Source organism: Camarhynchus parvulus, chromosome 7 (assembly GCF_901933205.1).
Source record: "Camarhynchus parvulus chromosome 7, STF_HiC, whole genome shotgun sequence".
In the NCBI taxonomy this organism is placed as follows: Eukaryota; Metazoa; Chordata; class Aves; order Passeriformes; family Thraupidae; genus Camarhynchus; species Camarhynchus parvulus.
Window position 1 is genome coordinate 19,577,350 of NC_044577.1, and position 21,710 is coordinate 19,599,059.

At 34.8% G+C, this 21,710-nt stretch overlaps 1 protein-coding gene across 3 annotated transcripts in view; it reads left to right on the forward strand.

Moving 5' to 3' along the window:
• The window catches only part of TTC21B (tetratricopeptide repeat domain 21B), a 33,773-nt gene extending 13,773 nt beyond the window's left edge, over window positions 1-20,000 (forward strand). For all 3 annotated transcript variants that reach the window (XM_030952370.1, XM_030952373.1, XM_030952372.1), the window contains 16 exons: window positions 504-728; window positions 1,470-1,708; window positions 2,011-2,083; window positions 2,456-2,566; window positions 2,921-3,059; window positions 4,537-4,643; window positions 5,938-6,126; window positions 9,133-9,243; window positions 10,431-10,512; window positions 11,257-11,407; window positions 11,804-11,965; window positions 12,362-12,557; window positions 13,467-13,691; window positions 16,253-16,373; window positions 18,654-18,721; window positions 19,666-20,000. In XM_030952370.1, the coding sequence (XP_030808230.1) occupies window positions 504-728; window positions 1,470-1,708; window positions 2,011-2,083; window positions 2,456-2,566; window positions 2,921-3,059; window positions 4,537-4,643; window positions 5,938-6,126; window positions 9,133-9,243; window positions 10,431-10,512; window positions 11,257-11,407; window positions 11,804-11,965; window positions 12,362-12,557; window positions 13,467-13,691; window positions 16,253-16,373; window positions 18,654-18,721; window positions 19,666-19,743 (2,277 nt within the window). In that variant the 3' untranslated portion in view covers window positions 19,744-20,000. The remainder of the gene's footprint in view (window positions 1-503; window positions 729-1,469; window positions 1,709-2,010; window positions 2,084-2,455; window positions 2,567-2,920; window positions 3,060-4,536; window positions 4,644-5,937; window positions 6,127-9,132; window positions 9,244-10,430; window positions 10,513-11,256; window positions 11,408-11,803; window positions 11,966-12,361; window positions 12,558-13,466; window positions 13,692-16,252; window positions 16,374-18,653; window positions 18,722-19,665) is intronic.
• The last annotated feature ends 1,710 nt before the right edge of the window (window positions 20,001-21,710 follow it).

Here is a 21,710-nt window from a genome sequence, read left to right on the forward strand (position 1 = left end):
ATGAAAGCTGAAGATTTATATCTCATTAGCTACCTAACTGAGGTCCTTGCCATTTCACAGAGCTGTATTTCTCTTGCAGACTTTTTGTTTCATGTGAAGTATGTTTTAGGAAGGTGAAGAATGGCATGCAGGACTTGTGGCAAATAATGATTGTTTATTTCCTCTGATTAATAGCCTGGTGAAGTGTGCATGCAGCAGTGTGGGAGACATTCAGAATACCTTAAAATTCAGTCTAGATTAAAATAAAGCAGTGATTAATGTTGTTCTGTCCCAAGTGTCATCCCTTGTAATAGTTTCTTTGTAGTTAAAAAACTTACTAAATTACTAGTTTGCGTACTCTGACAATTCTTATATTTTTGTAAGTAAATTTCTGAAATTGAATTTGTGTATATTTGGAGGAAAAAAAGAAACCAAAGTCAATATTAAAAAAACAATCTTGCAAGGGGTTTGAATACTTTACATCAAGTAAAATTTGGAAACTCTTTATCTTATTCTTTTTTAAGGTGAGAGAACATCCTATGTATCACTTAATTAAGGCCCAAACCCAAAAGAAGGTGGGAGAAATATCAGAAGCTATTAAAACCTTACAGATGGCAAGGAATTTGCCTGGAATGAGAAAACCTATAGCTTCCTCAAAAACAAAAGGAAAAAGTATTGAAATTGATGCAAGTGATCGTGTGTCTGTGTTCCTAGAGTTGGTAGAAGCTCATCGCTTGAATGGAGAACCGGTAAGATGGCAAACCTGCTAAAATACAAAACATACCTGAAAACAATTCCCTCTTCCCATTCCCTATTCTATTAGTTCAGAAAGAGAAGGCCGCTTCTTTTACCAAGAGGATTTGCTTAGTAAAACTTCCAGCATGTGAATATCTGATTTGAGAACTCCAGTACCTTAAATTGTACAGAGCAAAGAAAATCAAACTGTTTACTGGTGTTTACCAACTTTGAGACAAAAACAATTTCATACTGTTGATGTTCATTTGCTGTGATGTAGATCCCTGTTTTATTGTCAGAATGCTATTAGCAGTAGTTTTGGATCATGTCCTTATCCTTGTGTAGCAGCATCCCTACTATCAGCTGTGTCTGGATAAGCAATAGGACACTACCTATGTATAAGAATGTAAGAGAAGCCATACAGTCCTGTGGTTTGGAGGCCAGTCTGCTCAAAGCAGGACCTGTTGGAGCAACTAAGGTGCTAAAGACATTCTCTAGCTGAAGTTTATGTACTTGTTGATATGCAACACAAATGTAGTTTTCTCTACTAAAACTTTCTATAGTAGTCCATATCACAGAAGTTTTACTTAAAAAATCAAAAATATACTATAGCGAAACAAGTAGATACTACGGTTTGTGGTTTTTGTGATTTTTTTGATTGGCTTGCATAATGCCCATAAATGCTAATAATGTCTTTATTTTTGGCTGTTCAATGACAGGAACTAAATTAATTCTATTCTTTTTATTATTTGCAGCATGAAGCTGCTATAGTCATCCAAGACGCCATGAATGAATTTTCTGGGACACCCGAGGAGCTAAGGGTTGTGATTGCAAATGCAGATCTGGCAATTGCTCAAGGAGATGTGAAACATGCCTTGACTATGCTCCGCAATATTACACCTGAACAGCCTTACTTTGTACAAGCTAAAGAAAAAATGGCAGATATTTATCTTCAGTATAGGAAAGATAAGAAGTTGTATGCTGCCTGCTATAGGTAAAAGTTTGTGTGTGCATAGTTTTCTAGATGTTTACTGATAGCATGGTGAACTCATTTTTTCTTCCTACTGCATGAAATGAGAAATGTTTAGTGGCATGAACTCATTTAAGCAAATGTGGTAACTTTTAAAACAATAATTAGAAGTCTTATTTTGAAAAGATAATTCAGATTTTTTGGAGTTTATTTTGAGAAATGAAAAACTAAAATCTGCAGAGGATAAAATTGTTGTGCCCTTCTCTTGTTTAGATACCAGTATTGACATGTTAAATACTAAGCTAGGTTTTGTCTTCTGTTTCCAGGGACCTAGTAGAAAAACTGCCAAGTGCTCATACTTTTCTTCTTCTTGGTGATGCATACATGAATATTCAAGAGGTGAGTGCTTGCTAGAGATGAATGGAATATTTGAGTAGTTTGTTGACTTTGTCTAGTTGAAACATTGTGGCATGGTGACTCTTATTGATTGATGTTTGTCAAACAGAAACTGCTTTAGGATATAAAACAATAAATATTGACTATGAGTAGCTGTTTAAATTTAAAACTGTTGAAAATACATTTCTTATAAAAGCGTACTTGGTGAAAGTCAAGGAGGAAATGTTTTCTAGAGCAACACTGCCTCTTCTCTTAGAAGTATTGTAGCTTATGAATCAGTACCGGAGTTCCTGGAGTTGTTACCAGATTTTGTTTTCTTCATACACCTTTTGTCATAATCTTTGACTTATATGTGTTTATATTTTACTGTTGCAGCCTGATGAAGCCATAGAAGCCTACGAGCAGGCCTTGAAGAAAAATCCGAAAGATCCATCTTTAGCAAGTAAAATTGGAAAAGCCCTAATCAAAACACATAACTACTCAAAGGTATTCTATAATTAATGTATTAGGTTAGTTGAGTACTGTTTCAGCATGCAGGCTTTGCTTGGGTAAAAGTATTATATTTCAGAGTGCTAAAATAGACATTTTGTCCTGAAAGTAAGTTCTTAGATTCCCTTCAGATCATCTGGCCAAAGGCACAGTTAGTAGATGTGCAAATTAGTGGATGCTAATCTGTTGAATTGTAGTTCTGGTGACTTGCAGTGGGTTTGGGCCTGCACTGAAACCCATGTTTTATTACTTCTCCATTGAAAAAAAAGTAAAGCAACATGCCATTGAATACTTAAGTAACAAGATTGTTGTCTTTAAATTATACACAAATTTTTGCTTCTTTCTTCAAAGGCAATCAGTTACTATGAGGCTGCAGTGAGAAGTGGTCAACAGAGCTTCCTTTGCTATGATTTGGCTGAGCTTTTAATGAAACTGAAGCAGTATGAACAGGCAGAAAGAATACTTCAGCAAGCTTTAGAACATGACCCTGGTAGGACTGTTATTAATTCACAGGAAAACATACAATTTTTTGAACTGTTATTTGTGTTTTCTGCGTGACTCTAAGGAGTAAATGAATTTATGGGCACTTTTTTCCAGAGGTTTAATTACATTTATTAACCTTTGTGGCTGTCTGAATAGAGAAGCAGTATTATTAGTAGTCCATTCTAGAAGGTTTTATTATGTCACTATATCACTTTCATGCTTTGCCAGGGGCATGTTGGTTTTCCATCTTACCTACTTCTTACTGAAAAAGTTCTCTGATTTAACATTTTATTACTTCTTACTGAAAATATCCTCTGATTTAACATTGTATTCCTGTCCTAGTTAAGCCATTGAGGATCTGGCTAATTTAATAGTCATGCTCAAGACAGCTTGATTTTCCTAGTGTGGAAAAATAATTACCACTAAGTACAGTTTGACCCATGTACTTTAAAATCTTCTGTCTTAAAATGAAGCAAAAAGTATTTTTTTTAATGTCTTTTTTTATGTTTTGATAAATACACATTCTCTAAGAGAAAAATGTTTATTTTGGCTGATTGGGAAAATTATTGAATGATGTAATAATTTTTTATGGAAATGCTAGAATATCCTTTGTGGGAAAAAAATGAATTTTAGGAAATACACTGAAGGGAATGATTGTACATGGTCTAAGTTACACAGTCTAATCTCTGATATAAAATAGCATGTCACGATTTCAGCCCTTGAAGACCAGTTTTCTGATAGAATATAGCTCTAGAAACTCCTTAATTTTAATAAAGATAAAACAAAATTTTTGGTGGCATCTATATTTTAATGTGAAACTGTGCTCAAGATGCTGCTTTGTCAGTGGAGTAAAATAAATTTAACCCAGGCAAGGCTTGAATTCTTCAAATGCTAATTGATGCATATTTATTTTAATCATTGTTCAAAAACAGCCTGCTGCTTTTAAGTAGATACTGAAATATTTATTTATTTTGTTGTGTTCAGGTATATTCCAGACTCTAGCAAAAGAAGCATAGTTTGAGGTCTGGCTAGAAATTCCATTGAACAGTCTCATGCTTTTTGCATGTAGAGTATCACATTATATCAATTTGGACATTTTTTGTTGACTTTTAGGAGGATTTAGACAAGAAATGTCAGGAATGGCTTTATTTCCTGTCCGTTTGCATCAAAATATTTTCTGTCATGTCTCTGAAAATGCTAATAGACCAGACAGCCAATTTTTATTTTTTTTATTCTGTTTGCATCTTTCAGTAATTTTGGCCTTAAATCTCACTTTGTTTGTAGTCTATAATGTTTACTTAATAGCAACATGCTCTGCCTGCCTGCAAGGCACCAAGTCAGATCACAATTCTAAATAAGTAAGATGGAGCTGTGAATTTTTCATGTAAGCTCTTTCCTGGAGCATGTGATGAGTTTCTTCTTCCTTTGACTTAACTGGGATCAGCTCCTTCAAGAATAATGTTTGTTTAATGTCATTCTTACAGTTAATGAGTTGTCTTCTCTGATGGAAGATGTACGTTACCAGGTACTTCTGGCAAAAATTTACAGCAAAATGGAGAGCATTGACAGAGCTATAGTTTCATTACAGCAGGTAATGAGGAAAACCAAAAATACCTGTGAAACTTGCAATATCCTCATGTTTACCTCTGGTTTCACTTTGGTCCCATACTTGAACCTTAATATCCACGTGAATGTGGAAAATGAGTGTATGCTGGGGGTAAAGCACCAGTGACTGCTGTGAAATGTAAAGTACATAAGGTGTTACACAGTCTGAGCTTTTTGCAAGCAATGTTATCTGGATTTTAGATCAGAATGCAGGTTTTTACTGCAAGCCTGCAGTCTTACTTTGCCTTCATTTGTGTGTGGAGCATAGTTTTAGCATATCAGGTGAAAATGAAATTGGTCATGAGGGCAGCTAGATTACATATCTTTAGCTCAACATTGAAAACCATTCACAGAGCAAAATGGAACAGCTTTCAATGGCTACCTGTTGTTTTGTTGTACTGCTGAACAGCAGTATTAGTATTAAATAGTAATAATAATATCTCTTCATTCTGCAATTCAGTATTATCCCTCAGACTGACGCTTGAAAGAATAAAGTTGGACGCTAGAGGTTTAAGCCCTTAGAAAATGCTTTCTCAACAAAAAGGTGTGGTCAGTCCTTTCTGTTCTATTATAACTCCACTCTGTGAAAGTGAAGGTAACAGCAATGGTAAGCCTTGGTAGCATCTTCTAACCAGCAAGAAAAGTCTGCAGGTTGGTTAGAAAGGTAATTGTATGTGAGGGTTTAAATAGCAATATTGGTAAGATTTATCTTTGTTAAATTCTTACTTATTTTTTCCTTGTAATGTACTTCTTTCTTTCTCACAGTTGACTTTTTTCCTCCTATTTTTCCTTTAGGAAAATTCCCCCTAAGCAGTCTCCTTCTCTTACTCTTTTCTGTACTTCTTTAGTTCTTCCAGGTTTCTCACAATCAGATTTCAAAAAACTTTCTGTCCTTTTGGGGTTCTTTTGTTTTTTCTACTGCCCTCAAAACTGTCCTTCCTTGTACCCATTCTCTTTGAAATATTTTCCTGTTCCTTTTCCTTTTGATGCCATGTTCATTTACACAAAAACATCTGCGTTTTGATTTCAGCAGGACTAACTTAAATGTCTTAAACAGGTCTCTTCCCTTGGTTTTCAGAGAGATGCTGGAAGTTCTCCCCAGATGGTATTTTGTGCTTTAGTTCTAATTTCCTGCTAGGCAAAATGGTTGGGCTGTAAGAAGCAGAATAGTATTAGTGCTTCCTTCTCTTAAAAAAAAGACAAGCTAACTGTTTTATAGTAGATAAATGAAATTAATTCCTTTGAGAATTCTTGACTGTTCCCTGCTTTCCCCACCCCAGGCTCGGGAATTACAAGGCAGAGTGCTGAAACGGGCTCAAGTAGAGCAGGTGGATGCAGTTCCTGCACAGAAACAGTTAGCGGCTGAGATTTGTGCTGAGATTGCAAAACATTCAACAGCCCAGCGCAACTATGAAAAAGCAATTAAATTTTACAAAGAAGCCCTTGTTCACTGTGAAACCAATAACAAGGTCAGTTCTCCCTCTGACTATTTTGCATTGTTTTTCAGTTTTTAGTTGTAGCAAAACATTTTCCAGTTATCCACAGAATAGAATAATTTGTAATTATTTCTGTTTCATGATACACATAGAACCTTGAACTTTCTCCCCATCATTGCTTATCATGATAGAATAGTTGCATGCGCTGCTGACTTTTGTCTGTTGCAAGAAGTCCTGACTCAAGTGGTGTCTGCTTGCACTCACAGTAAGCCTGTCTTCAGGTACCAGTAATGATGGAGATTGAAACAACCTTTCTTGGTGCTTGTCCTCTGGAATGAACTCCCAGTGATTTTGATCAGTATAGACAATTTCTGTCTTTTCTGTGTCTGCTTTTATCTGGACTTGGTAGGATTCTTATTTTAGTCACAAAATGTTGCTGATCTTGAGCAGGGTTATTGTACTGCATCTCTCTTCTCTACACAGTCTCTTTCCCACAGGTTGATGAATACAGGTAAATTCAGATTTATTTTTATCCTCCTCTTCCTTCTTATAATTTTGTAACCCTGGACTTTGGAGATAAGAGAGGGAGAGAAGCAAAAGTCTAAGAAATTTGTAACTATAATGAGCACAAAGATTAAGTGTTATCTTTAGTGAGGTTTTTTCTATATTAAAAATCAATAAATACAATTTTTGTTCATTTGCCATGATATCACATCATATCATAATGATGTTATATCCTTAGGCGTATGCGAAAACTTCTTATTTTGATGCTTGTTATTGAACAGCTGTCACATGCGCGAACTGCTAAATACATCACTTAGTTTTAATATTTGAACTCGTGTGTTGTGGTTCCAACAATCCACGTCCTTCCTAAAGCTACAGCTTCAGTGTATTTGAGACAGGCTTTTCTCAAGACATCTTATAAGAATGATGTGGAGAAGAAAATAAATTGGGAAGGGAATAAAACCATCCTTAAAATGGTGATTTCCCCATTAAGAGCAAGGAGACTCCCTGTCGCGGTACAGGTACAGCTGTGGCTTTTTATCAGTATCAAAGCCTTACTTTGTCTTTCATACCAATACTGAAATACCAGCATGGCGTTTCCCTTCAGTTCTTGCTAAAATCCTACTTCTAAGAGATTCCCATTGTTACAAGATGTAGACATTTGTACTAAATATCTGTGAGATATTACTGAAGATTTTTTGCTTTAATCCTATTTTGCTAGCAACACAGAATATAGTGACATCTTAGAAAATCTGAGTTTCTCATTGATAACTCTCTGCCTACTTGCTGAGTAACAAAGGCAAAATATTTTGTTTCCCAAAACTAGTATAAAGGAGTTACCTCAATGTATTTTTATAGTTTCAGTAGATTTGAACTTGTTTTCTTTTCTTCATTTTTAAAAGCATTGCTAGTACAAAATTAGAATTGAATTCTTTTAGATGACAAAATATCATTTTGAGCTGTTGAAAGTCCATCTGTCTCCTGGCACCTTCAGAGTTTACTTTCCTTAAATTATATGTGGAAATAATGGAAATTCCTTTTAAGCTATCTGTACCTTGTTTAGTTAGAAAAAAATCTCCTGTATTTTAGCCAAGTGGATTGAAATACTGCATTTATTCAGGTAAATGTGAAGAGATTGCAGTCCATGTCATAGGGGAGTTGTGTTGTTTTGTTTTACACTGTGAAATCTGGTAGGTAGTACCCTCCCTTTGTTTCCTTGCTCAGGTAAGAGGCAATGCAGTTTCCTGAAGGAGACTTGAAGGATATTGTAGATTGCAGCATGCACATAATTTCACAGTATTGTTTGTAGTGGAGTTGAAAATTTAGAGACCACTTCCACTCACTAGATAGTACTAGTGTAGAACTCCAGTTTATTTTTTGCTTTCTGCAGGAAGTATTCCTTGACTCCAAGACTGCCTTTTGGTATTCCACTGAGTTGTGCACATAAGAGCAGCAGGTTAAAGAAATCTTTCATAGTTAAAGTTCTGACATGCATTCATTCTCTGTATCATTTCAGCGCTTACCCACCTGCCTTCCTGTTTCAGAATTACATGGTATATGTTTGAGTATGAACAGAACAGGAAGTAGGAAGAAAACAGTTTAAAAACTGTGCTAGGAGCCTGCATGTTCTGAAGAGGATGTTCAAAACACTGTTCTGATTCAGAAGTGCCTTTCACAAGTGTAACTAGTGAAAGAATTGTGGTGCAATTATAAATATCTCCCTTTTGGAAACAAAATCAAAACAGCATTTAAATTTAAGTAGGAATGACTTAGAGTTTATCTACTGCTAATTTTGCTTTGTGAACAGTTTACCTTCTGTTTGCTTCAATAGAAACTTTCATAGTGTTTATAAAGTTTTCTGTGACATTTTATTCAGAATAGTCCCATCATAGACTATCCTGAATAAAATGCCACAGAGAACTTTATAAACACTATGACATTTTCTTGCAATAACTGTGTTTATAAAGTTTTCTGTGACATTTTATTCAGAATAGTCTATGATGGGACTTCAGCTTTAAGAATGTGTGCTGGTGTACGTTTCAGTTTGTCAATATTTACTCTGTGGTGGTTTCTCAGCAGTGGATTCACACGGAGTCTTGATATGGTAGGTTGGAAATGCAAATAAGAAAATAGTTTCTTCTGAAACTGACTTGTACTCAAAATTAGTTGGTGAATGTTAATGAGGTATTTGTTTTTTTCAATATGTTTAAAACTACTTTCACTTACATTTTTCCAAGAACATTATTCATACTAAAATACTGGTGTTTTCAGAGCAATACTGTCTGAGCAGCCCTGTTTTCAATGTACCTTTAGAATATCCCTCAGAAGAAGAAAAGTTTTGTTTCTTTTAAAAGGTGAGGGAATGAAAATGGATTACATTAATTGACTGAGAGCCCACAGGAAACAACAGAAAAGGCTCTCTATTTAGTGGAGATACAGTTTTTCCCTGGAGCCCTGTAATATCAGGTTGATACTCAGAACTGAACCAACTTTTTCATCTTTGAATTACATGCAGTTAAATATTTTAATGTACAGGCAATGTTGGAACTTGCACGTTTATATCTTGCACAAGATGATACTGATGCCTGTCAACATCAGTGTTCCTTACTGCTGAAGAATGACCAAGATAATGAAGCAGCAACAATGGTATGTGCTGTTATACTAATCCTGCATCAATGCTTCTTGATGTTTGTGTGCCTGCAATATGATATATTCATAAAGCACTACTTTTCAAAGAGCCTACAGCTTTGTGATTTCAAGAAAAAAGTGAAAAATCCATGGTGACAAAATGTTTTTCTGTTTATGCCAGCTGATGTTTCAACATGAAGTTTCTAGCAGTCATAGTCATTGTTCTACCTCAATATAAAATGAGTCTTTAGCAGTAAAGGAAAACGTAGTTGTAGTAAGATTGGATAAAGTATGGCTCAATGCATGTTCTATTGATAATTGGCTAATACTCAAGGAAGAAGCTATAGAAGCTATTTTTCCAGCACAGTAATATGAAAACAAATATTTTTTTTTAAGTGCTAGAATAAAAGAACTATTTATTTAAAGTAATTTTACAGCCTCGTTCAACTTTAGTTACTCATATTCCTACTTAACAAGTTTTAATCATAGCTGCAGGTTCTTGTCCAGGACATGTATACTTCTTGGCCTAAAAGAGAGATCAATATACTGAGCAACTCTCTATGTAACACACTAGGAGCCAAGTTATTTTAAGATGAGAATAATTTGTTTTCTCATAACAATCTAACATCTGAAATTTGTTCTAGTATGGTGCATGAACAGAAGTAATAGCACTCTTGAAATATGTTATTAAATCTACTCTATATTAGCCAACTATCAGTGGAGAGAAACTGAAATTAAAGAGCTCATTTTACCTTCCCTGCTGAAGTGAGCTATCATCTTTCTTTTTCCCTAACTGTAAACTAACTTTGCTTTCCATGTGCATAATCTGCAGTTACTAGAAATAAAATAAGAAGTAAAACTATGCAATGGTAAAAAAAAATTTGAAAGATATGGCAGACTACTTAATTAACTTTTAGTTTTCATCTTATATGAAAAGGTGTTCATGTACTTGTTCATTATTACCTGTGTATGTTGTATATTGTGTTTGTTTTCCAGAGAGTAATAAAAAGTCCAAGTGATTTTGCTTCTTGTGCAGCTCCTGCAGCACTTTAAAGCTATAGTTTTAGCTCTCCACATAACCACAGTTCATTAGTGGTTTCTCCCAAATTTACCCTAAACCAAGACAATTATTTATAACTTTTCTTCAACAGTTTCACAATTTATAATGTCTTGTTTTGTTTTCTCTAAATTGTTCAATGCTGTAGATGATGGCTGATCTCATGTTCAGGAAGCAAGATTATGAACAAGCTGTTTTTCATTTCCAGCAGCTCCTGGAACGCAAACCAGGTGAATGTTTAGCAGTGATACTTTTAATTTGTTTTGATATATACTTCTAATGAAAGAGATTAATAAATAGCTAAATAAAAACTCTTTGTTTGATTAAAAAGAAATGTTTTATTTATAGTGTAATGGATACTAAAGCCAAAGACCATTACCATATATAAAAACATAAAAATGTTTTAAGGGAATATGATAAAAATATTTCTTGTAGATACAGTAATGTACTTTGCTGCAGTGTAATGTGCATAGTTTACCTTAAGCCAAATACAAATAGGGTGTTATTTACTTGTTCACTGTAAAGTACTTTCTTTTGTATTGAAAGTGTCAAGTGCATGAGCACAAAGGTAATATTTTATTTGAAGACTAATAAAGGAAACTTGTCTTGGACAGCAGTGAGTTTTTTTTAGCAATTTTCAAATTGGGACCAGAGGGAAAGCTACTAAAATCTATTAAAATTTTACTATAATGAATGTAAAGCTTTCTAGTGGGCTTTGAAAGGAGTCACGAGAATGCAGCATATGGTTTTGAGTGCTTTTGAAAGTGAGATACAATTATACTTCTATAAAAACCTGTATAAAGATATTGCAAGTATCACTTGACATCTTCGTTCTTGTATCTGAGGTTACTGTGTAATGTGCCTTATGTATTAAATTTTTATATGTGAAAAAATTAAGACAGGCTCATTATTTCTTATCTTATTCATGTAGCAAATAAATAGAATTACAGTCTGCTAATTATTTGTATATTTAGATAACTATGCCACCCTTTCTCGATTAATTGATCTGTTAAGAAGAGCCGGGAAATTAGAAGAAGTCCCAAGATTTCTTTTAATGGCTGAAAAACATTCTTCCCGAACAAAGCTTGAACCAGGATTTCACTACTGCAAAGGACTGTATCTTTGGTACTTGCAATTATTATTAAGATAAGATCTATTTGACTATGAAGTATAGATTTAAATTAATTTTCTTGTCATCCATTATCATTTAAAGGTGCTATGTTGATTTAATTAAGGTGTCAGGCTTTAAGGACATTCTCAGTTTCTCTGAATATCTCAGTATGTTCTTCCAGGTTCAATAATGCAATTCTGTTTATCTTCACATTTTATAACTTGTCAGACCATTTTTAGTTTGCGAAAACAAGATCCTTGCAATAGTATGCGTGCTGTCCAAACCTTGCAATATCAGTATGTGCAAATGGGTCATCTGTTTTTAAATACTTGGGTTTACTGGGATTTGGGTGGAATTTGGAGAAGACAGTTTTACTTGCCCAGCTTTAAATATTTTAATTATCCGTGTAGGTACACAGGTGAACCGAACGATGCACTGCGGCATTTTAATAAAGCTCGAAAGGACAGTGACTGGGGACAGAATGCAGTCTACAACATGATTGAAATTTGTTTGAACCCAGATAATGAGACTGTGGGTGGAGAAGTCTTTGAAAATCTTGATACTGACGTAGGGTAGGTGAATTAAATAAATATTGCTTGGGTTAATCTGTCATCTTCTTCTGCTGCCCCTTGACTATGTGCGCTAATTTAAAGTGCTAGAACTTTGAGATCATCTAGTGCTTTGAGAATTCTGTGTTATTGTGAGAGACCATTCTATACTGTAATAAGTGAGTCTCAAGCAGAAAATGTAGTAGATTTTCTCTGGAATGCTGGTCACTTGCAGTGTTACAATCAGCTTGTTGGATTAGAATTGCTGTTGTTGAGGAGGATCAACGTAGAATGCCTGTATACCAGAGCCATTTTTCTACAAAATGGCATATCTTTAGCACAGAAACATTTCTAACTTGTAATTAGTTTGTTGTGTATTAAAAAAATAAGCTTCTATGAACTTTTTTTTTCTGATAATAGTAATTCAACAGAGAAGCAGGAGTCTGTGCAGTTGGCTGTAAGAACAGCAGGAAACCTGCTGAAGGAGCTCAAGCCTCAAACCATTCAGGGTCACATTCAGCTGCGAATCATGGAGAATTATTGTCTCATGGCAACCAAACAAAAATCACGTGTTGAACAAGCACTGAGCACTTTCACAGAAATAGTTGAGGCTGAGGTTAGTAACCTGTCTCATTTCCTCACTCTTCCCTTTCTTACTTACTACATTTTTTTAAACTAGCCTCACGGTTTACATACAACAACAGTGGCACGTGTTGGTGCTATTTGCTCTAAGGATTATTCTCCTATCAAAGAAGATTTATATAAAATTTGAAAAAGGCATTTGTTTTTTTTTTTTTTCAATGCACTATGACAAATGTATTTACAGCACAACCTTAGAAAGAGATGTAAAGGCAGAATACCAACAGTGAGTCAGAAGCACTGAGAAGGAGAAGCAAGCATTTCAGTTAGGTCCTGATACAACTACTCTCTGCATGTAGGAGTTGCAGTTGCAAGATGTGACCCCCATTCTCATCCTTTACTAATGAAGTCAAAAATTGCACTTATGCCAGGAGTTCTTACTGCTTGCTTTTGAGGCTCTTGCCTAGAATGATGGCTTTTATGAATCCTATTTTTTTTATAAAGCTTGGATGCACACAGTTTAGACATTAAAGTTTTAGGAGCTGTACACCTAATAAGAGGAATCAGAGTCCCTTTCGCTAATATTTGACAGGCAGTTCTGCAAGTGAAAAATACCATTTTTATTGTAACTTCCAATTGACTCCAGATTTTATCTGAAGTGCTTATTTGTATGTAAAAAGTATAGCTCTTAGTGGTATCTGATTTTATTTCTTGTGAGATGAAATACCTGTGGATTTTTTTAGCATTTCTTGTGCCTGGTGGTTATCATGATTACAGAAATAATTGTAGCACTAGGTGCAAAACATGTCTGTAAGATTAGGCACTTTATCTTTATTTCCTGAGATTTAGCTTTCAGTTTAGTTTTTAGATACCTGATGAAAGTCTTACTTAAAAAAAAATTAAAATTAAAAAAAGCATCAAGCAGTTGCTGTATGTTTTACTGCAGAAGGATCATATACCAGCACTTTTGGGAATGGCCACGGCCTACATGATCTTGAAACAGACTCCACGAGCCAGAAATCAGTTAAAACGGATTGCAAAAATGAGCTGGAATCCCATTGATGCAGAGGAGTTTGAAAAGAGTTGGCTTCTGCTTGCAGATATATATATTCAATCTGCCAAATACGATACGGCAGGTGAACTTCTAAAACGGTGCCTTCGTCATAACAGGGTAAGTCAGTGCACATTGAAAGTAACCTTAGAACCTTTCTATTTTAATTCATCAAAATATTTACTTTTCCTCTGAAAAAAAATTTTGAAATATATTTATTTGTTCATTTGCCTGGTATTTCACTTATTAAGGAAAAGTGGACCGAAACAGGACAGGAAACCAGCAACTTCACACTGGAGGGTGGTAAACAAACCTGTGACTGCTGCTTAGTCATTTTTGTTCATGTTCTATAGCAACTTCCACAAATTTCAGCTGAGGGGGCTCTAAAAGCTTGGATTGTTTATGAATGTCAGAGATGCATTTCACAGTCTCACAAAACTGATGAAGAAAGACGTGGCTGTGTAAATTTTGGAGACTTGCTCCATTTACTGACATACTATCTTCATATCTTATGTTTCTAAACATTTATGTTCATAAGCCTGCTACAGTGCAGGATTATTTTTTTTAACGCTGGTATTAATCTTTTTCCGTGGCAATACTGTCTGGTAGATTATCAAGGGACAAGGTCTCATGTGTTGTTTACCTCAGGGTTCCTGGGTCGGCAAACTGCACAATACCCTGCTTTGACTATGGGAATAAGCATAGATCTTAGCTTCTGCTTATTTTTCATTTTGATCAGCAAAAAGGTGATCATGTTTTTATATCTTGACTTCCCTTCATGTGAGGCAGTCCAGTAGGCTGGTGTTCCATACACACTGTGCTGCAGGTTTAGGGTACTGTTATAGAGCACAGATTTGGTTTAGAAAAGGACACAATGCTTATTATACTTTTTTTATTAATTCAATAGTATAGAAGGTAAGGTTCATTATTCGATCACATTTTAGCAGCTTCTGAGAGATGTTTTTTGAACACGATTTCTGAACAGAAAATTGAGAGACAGCTACCACAGTTCTTGGTATAGTGCTATTATGTACTTCTGCAGAAAGGCCTCTTTAAAATAGGGTGTGTTCCATTTCAAAATCCTTACAGCTGAAGGATAAACACGAGTCATCTCCCAAAACAAGGCTTATCTTGAAATAGATGGTCTGTTGAGGAGGTGTGTCCCATGAATGCTGCTTTGTTGTAAAAATTACCAAGTGTAAAACATAGCCTACCAAGTAATTTATTTTCTTCTAAAAAGTTTGAGACCCATGAGTGACTCAGATAAACAGGCTCTGCTTTTAGCAAGGAGGATGGCAGATTAGAAGTGTGTATATCTGGCTCCCTGCAAAGCAGCACAGGAAATAGAGGGACTTCTCTCCAACTTGCATGCAAAGCTGGTAAGCAGGAATTGTGCTATACAAAGAGATGCTGAGTGGTTTACATCTTAACATATCTTGTCAATCCACGAGACAATATTTTATGTGGTAATCTCCAATTTGGAAGACTTGATTGGATTGAGAAAACGTGTCTGTGATTCGTTAGTTCTTCTGTTAGTTTAACAGAATTGAATGACATACATATACAATTTAAGTAAGTATGTTGAGTGAAAATTTCATAAAAGCCTAGTGTAATTTAATAAGGATTTTTTTGATTTTGGAAGATTTGGGATTGGTTAGCAAAATGCCAGGGAGTAGACTGTTTCTATGAAATTGAGGCTTCTTACTGATTGCTCCTCTTGATTTTGAACTTTTTGGTTTGTTTATTATAAATGAGAGGGGAAGTATATTTTTATTCTCAACTTTCAAGCATTCCCATACCGATCCCACTATGCTGTGATTTGAAAGCTTTTATCAGTAGATTTTGAAAGCCTAACTGGAAGTAGTAAATTTCAAGATGGAAGGTAATTTATATATCAATATTGTTTTGCGTTGTCTTTGTAAAAAAGTTGCATATGTTTTTCTCTTGAAAATGCTATACTATTTGCAGCGTGATAACATAAACTGTTCATGGTAAGGTTATGCAGTAGTTAGGTTTTTTATAAATTGTTTTCCTGAATTATGAACTAAATGTAAGATTTCTGCAGGAATTACTGTATCTTTTATATGAAGTTTTATGATGGAGTTAGATCGATGTATATGTGTGTATCATATAAGCAAAGCTAGTATTTTCAACTAATGCTGTATAGTTTTTTGGAACCTACTTTTCAGATGCTTGTGACTTACTCCTTGGATTCATAAGAAATTTAATACTTAATGGTTGATTTTTCTTTTTAGGTTACTTTTGACTCTCTTTAAGCTTTAATTGGAAAATTATAACGTTAAACCATTTCCAAAACAAAGCTATGAACATACTTTCTTAAGAAAAAAATCCAAACAATGTTGGTGGAAGGTACAACACTAGACTTGAAATGCAGCTGTGTGGGGTTGTTATTAACTGAGAGAGATACCTATTTTTATAGAGTTGTTGCAGTGGTCTCTGTGATGAACTCTGTACTTGATCTGGAGTAGAGCATAATTCTGTATAACTCATTTATAACGCAGATACTTTAAATCAAGACTATTGTATCATCAAAGTTAGAACAAGTGTTACTTTTATTTTCCAGTTGTATGGATTTGGAGTGTTTTAGCAGTTAATTTGTCAGTATTACTATATGCAAGCTTACTTAAATGAAATTTTGAATGAATATTTATATTTTGCAGTCATGCTGCAAGGCTTATGAATACATGGGATACATAATGGAAAAGGAACAGGCATATAAGGATGCAGCAATAAATTATGAGATGGCCTGGAAATATGGAAACCAGACGAATCCAACAGTAGGCACGTATATATAACCTATAAAGTACGATTTTGGGCACTGTGGTATGAATGAAACAACTACCTTTTACTGGAAAGGCTGCTTTTAATTTTCCACAGAAATAAAGTATCACTGGTTTTCCTCACATAAAACCACAAATGTTTAAAGGTGTACTGAGCATGGAAAGCCCTCATGGCAAGAGGTAGCGGCTTTATGATACTTCAGAAGTTTTTACTTACTGTTTTAGTACAAGGTTAGATCTGGAACAGTTGCAATTGACTGTTTATGAACAACTTTCTCTATGTGTACCACTTTAATAATGTATTTATAGTAATCTACTGTATTTAGATTTTTGTTTACTGTTTGTAGTAGAGAGTCTTTTATAATTCTATATATATACATGTATATGATGTTGGCAGGTCACTGATTTGTTGATTTCATTTTTGATTCAAATTATCTATATGGATCAGGTTTTATGTACATGAATGAGGATTTTAAAAAAATTATTTTAAGTGTGTTTAAATATATCTATTTTAAAAAGGATGACAAACTGAAAACTTGAGGCACTAGTCAAGTTTCAGTTTGGATAATGAATTGAAATGTGCACTAAATTGTCGCGTATTAAGACAGTTTCAATGTAGGAAACCCTTTGTGAAAAGGATACGTAGGATTAAATGCCATTTTCTTACTTAACACCTAGAATCTGTCCTTAGGTCTCAAGACCAGTGGTTGAGACAAATTCCCTTCCAGGTTCTGGGATATGTTTATTGGAAATACATACAACTTCTAGTCTTTCATCTGTGCTCACTCTTTGTGCCCTGTGGCTTTTTTTAGTGTTAGGATGAGACAGTCTTTGGCATCAGCTGAAAAAACAGTAGTTTTAAAAAAATATTTTAACTGTTATGTGCATGGACTGCCAAACATTTTGTTACTTTACCTGTAACTGCAGTGGTTTGCTTCATGGTTTTATCTAATACGATCTGTAGATTAAAATAGTGACTAAATGTTTGTGGGTTAGCTCCTGCTTTTATAACATAGTTTTGAAAATGCACATACATGGATGGATTACCAAAACTGAATGTGTTGTGAGTCATATGTACTGTGAGTCAAAAAATTAGGAGGGTTAAATCAGAGGAAGGCTTATATCAAAACAGAAATAAAAATAACGGATAGAAATCTGACTATAGGTTAAATGGAAAAACCTTTATGTATCTGAGTTCGGGTGCAGTAATTTTTACTAGATGTTCCTTCTCTTGTAGACCGAGCCATGGTGTTGTTGCTAAAATATTGCAGTTGTTAATCAAATGAAATATATTAGAAAGAAGTTTCAGTAGTAAAGAGTTGTGATTTCTTGAGTTTGTATAAAACATAGATCAAGGCTTTTCATTTTTTCATTTTGAAACCCTCTCGAGAGTGGTAATTCAACAAATTACAAAACCCTTTGATATCTAGATGGGAGAGTTCCTTAGTGAAATTAAACTGTGAAATAATCCTGCATACAAAAGAGAGTATGATATTGAAGGTACTTTGTGCATTTGTTTCTAGTTTTGCATTACATCATTGTGAGGATTGTCATGCATTAGAACAAAAATGGTTAAAGCAGCAAATTTCCATCTGGGAAGTAAAGCCGTACGAACTGGTATCAGATCCTGTATTTGCCAGTGAGGATAAGTTTAAAAATGAAAGATATAAAATTTCAAATTTTGAAAATTGCATGCTTATAAAGTTTTTTTTTCTCAGGCCTAGTCTCAGACCAGGCTGATATACTTGAGCTTTACCTCTTAGGTTGCAAGTATCAGCCTGGCGTGTTGCTATGCAACTTAGCTATTCCATGTGACTTTTTATATCAGTGGTCTGCTGACACTGGTACTGAATAGCATTTTAATTCCCTAATTCGTTGTCCCTTTTTTTTCCACTTTTTTCCTTTAATAATGGAATTACCTTTACAGAGAGACAGTGTATTGCAGGCCACAGTGAGAAACTCTGTGGGATACCATGGTAATTGAAAGAACACTGCCATTATGTATTCTCTCTAGTAGCACATGCTCCCCAGAATAATGTCTCCTTTTGATTCAGACGTAGCTATCAGTGTGTAAAGGACTTTTATTTACTACTTGAAGTGACTTCCAGTAGAAATTTTGATCATTACCAGGCTTATATGAGACAACAGTAGAAAAAAACCCAACTTTAGAAACACATGATGACTGAAAATAAATTCAAATGTGATATTTTTATTATTCAGTACAGAAACTAAAATTGTTGCTTTTCCTCTCCCCCCTCTCCCCTTACCCCTTTAATTACAGGCTACAGGCTGGCTTTCAATTACCTGAAAGGGAAGAGATATGTTGATGCAATTGATGTTTGCCATAAGGTAGAACTTGCCTATATATTTAATACTCTGTCTCCTGTAGCAACGTTCTTTACATAATGACCCTTCTTTTTGGTTGAGTTTACATTTCTTAAAATACATACCTTAATGCTGGAAAAGTGCCCTAAAAAGTTAAATATCCTCTTCATAATTGCTCTGTCTTGAGCTCCATGGAAGCAGATAAATGAAAGTGACTGGCTATCATATGTGAAGGGATATTCAAATGGCACTGCCTTCTTTTGGCCATGCCATTGCAACTTGGTGAATCCATACAGAATATAGATGAAAAAATTTATGAAATCAAATATTAGTATCAGAAAACACTGTTAGAAAGTAACTTGAGGTATTAACTTTTTATGGTCCAAACATAAGCAGAGCGAATGCAGAGTAAGAGGAAGGGCTACTATTAAAGAAGTAGAGGGAATATTATTAATTAATAATTATTCATATTAATAATAAAATAAATTAAATCTGCTCTATTTGGGAGAAATAAAGATAATTAGGAAGGGCAAAATGAGTGGAAGGGGTAAGAGAGAAGAGGGAATTGAAGGGGAGAAGATGAAGTAGGCAGAATATGCTAATAAAGAGCCAAGGGAATGAAAACATAAAGGCAGTTCATCATTGCAGAGAACGTGTGCTTAAAACCTCAGAAATGTCTCCAAAGGTGCCTTCATGCATTTCAAGCCACCCAGAGGCTTTAGCCTTTGACCCCCATGTCTTCTGCACCAAGCTGAAAGGACAGTGGAAATGAAGCAAATTCTCTTTGATAGAGGTGGTTTTGACTTGCCTGTGTGGTGGTCTCTATCCACAATTAATTAAGTAAAAAAAATTAAATATTTGTGCGCTCTTAAAACAAACTTGTTGCTATTTTAGTTTTAAAATATGTCAGCTCAGTGATGAGGGGGATTACCAACTCAGAACTTCTGGATTGTATTGTCTTTTAACAGGTCCTTAAAATACACCCAAACTATCCGAAGATCAGGAAGGAGATACTGGACAAGGCCCGTGCATCTCTAAGAAACTAAGAATTTGGTTTTTGTATGACTCATGGAGTTAACCAGACTTTGGAAACTATGAATGGAATACTGCAGTGACAGAGACCACGTCAGAAAAAAAATACTGTGGATATGATGAATATAACTATATCAGAGATCTGGATTATTTTTATGAAAAATCTGCAACCCTGAAAGATACTATATTTTTTCTTATTCAGGATAGAATACCGCTCCCACATGTGTTATGTAAAGTGTTATCGGCATTATAAAAACGTTATAAACATATAACTCAGTATTTTGTTATGTTTATTTGAAACAACACTAAAACAACAACCTCTCTCATCTACTGGAGGTGCATTGTTAAAGGTGTTGGATTTTAGTTCATGTAAACCATTATTTCATAATTACAGTGTAATCTTTATTAGTACAGGTGTATTTTGAAATTATGAGGGGGTTTTATTTCTACATATATTAAAGATGTGCTTTATTTTTAAAAAACAGCTATGTGCATTGTTCTCAATTAAATTTATATTTTTAAAAGAAAATATAACAGTTAAAATTTAGATCCTATGTAAATACTGAGTAAAGACTTTCATAGATCCTGCAGCTCTTACATAGAATTTACTTTCTGCTCATGCTATTATCCACCTGTCAGATTACCATGAAGAGAACTGTTCTTAATTTGTAGTGGATAGTCTTTGAACACTGTATGTGTAAACAATATAGTCATATGCAGAAATTGGTACTCACTTTGTTTGATCTCTATAAAACATCTTTTTAGGGAAAGAATTAATACAGGGGTTATGATCTTGTCTCACATACAGAATACACCTGTGAATCTTTAGGGGAGCAGTAGCGTGTCATGAATGAGTGAAAGCAAGAAGAAAGATCTTTTTCTTTTCGTTGATGGAGAATTTTTGAAAAAACCCTGTTGCACTGCTGTATTTTGTTTTCAAGCAGCACTTGATGTGGTATGTGTCTTAGACATACCACATCAAGTAATGTTTTAAGAAAAGTAATGTTTTGGCATGAAAAGGGAATTTTTAATTGTAGTGATGAAGTTTATATATTTTATAAGCAATTAGAGTTTTTGGCTTTTCCTGCTGACATTGTGTAAAGTGACTTTCAGTTTGATTTTTGGGTTTCTTTTTAAGACAACTCAGTGTTAAGGCTACCAAAGGGAGCCTGTTTGCTGTTGATCTACTCTTGCTTATCAATAACTGGGTGCTGTATCTTGGGGAATTTTTAGCCTTGTTTTCTGAATACATCGGGGTGCATCACTTGGACAATGATGCTGCCTGCTGGTGGTTGCTAGGTCCTGCATTCCAGTGACTTTGGAGCTGTTGGTCAGCTAAACTAAAATGAATAGATGTGTCTCAGGACTATAACACTTCTGCAAGATTTGTGTGGATATTAGAAGGGAGAAGAGACTTAAATAAGTGGGCTCTTCTTCCCTAGCAGTCCTTGAAACTTAGAGTGTGGCTTTGTCCTTTCTGTTTGAGCACTAACAGTCTGTGTGTACATGACTGCCCCCTGTTGCTTTCCTGTAAGTTTGCAGCATGACAGAGCTCAGAGGAGGAAGATTTAAGTGTACTAGGGAAAAACCGATGGTATTGGAGTGGAATGAGGAACATGGAAAGATCTGGAGAATGCTGAGGATGGGAGAACTCTAACAGGCGGGCTGTGGAGGGTCAGTATGTTATAAATAGGTTATAACCTATAAATAGGTTAAACTATGCTTGTTGGTAGGGTTTTTTTACTATTAAAAGAATAAGTACTGAGGCAGCTTCTAGTAAAACAACATTTCTTTGTACACAGCCTTATTCATGCAGGATCAATGTGTTGTTACTTCCTGGATAGCATAGGAATAACATTTAGCTGAAGTTCAGAATGAAAACAGGTACAAGATGTTTTCAAAAACATCAAGACACCTGCATCTGATTTGCTTTTCTCATAAGATGGACATTAGCCTTTCATAAGGTGGGTGTGACAGATTA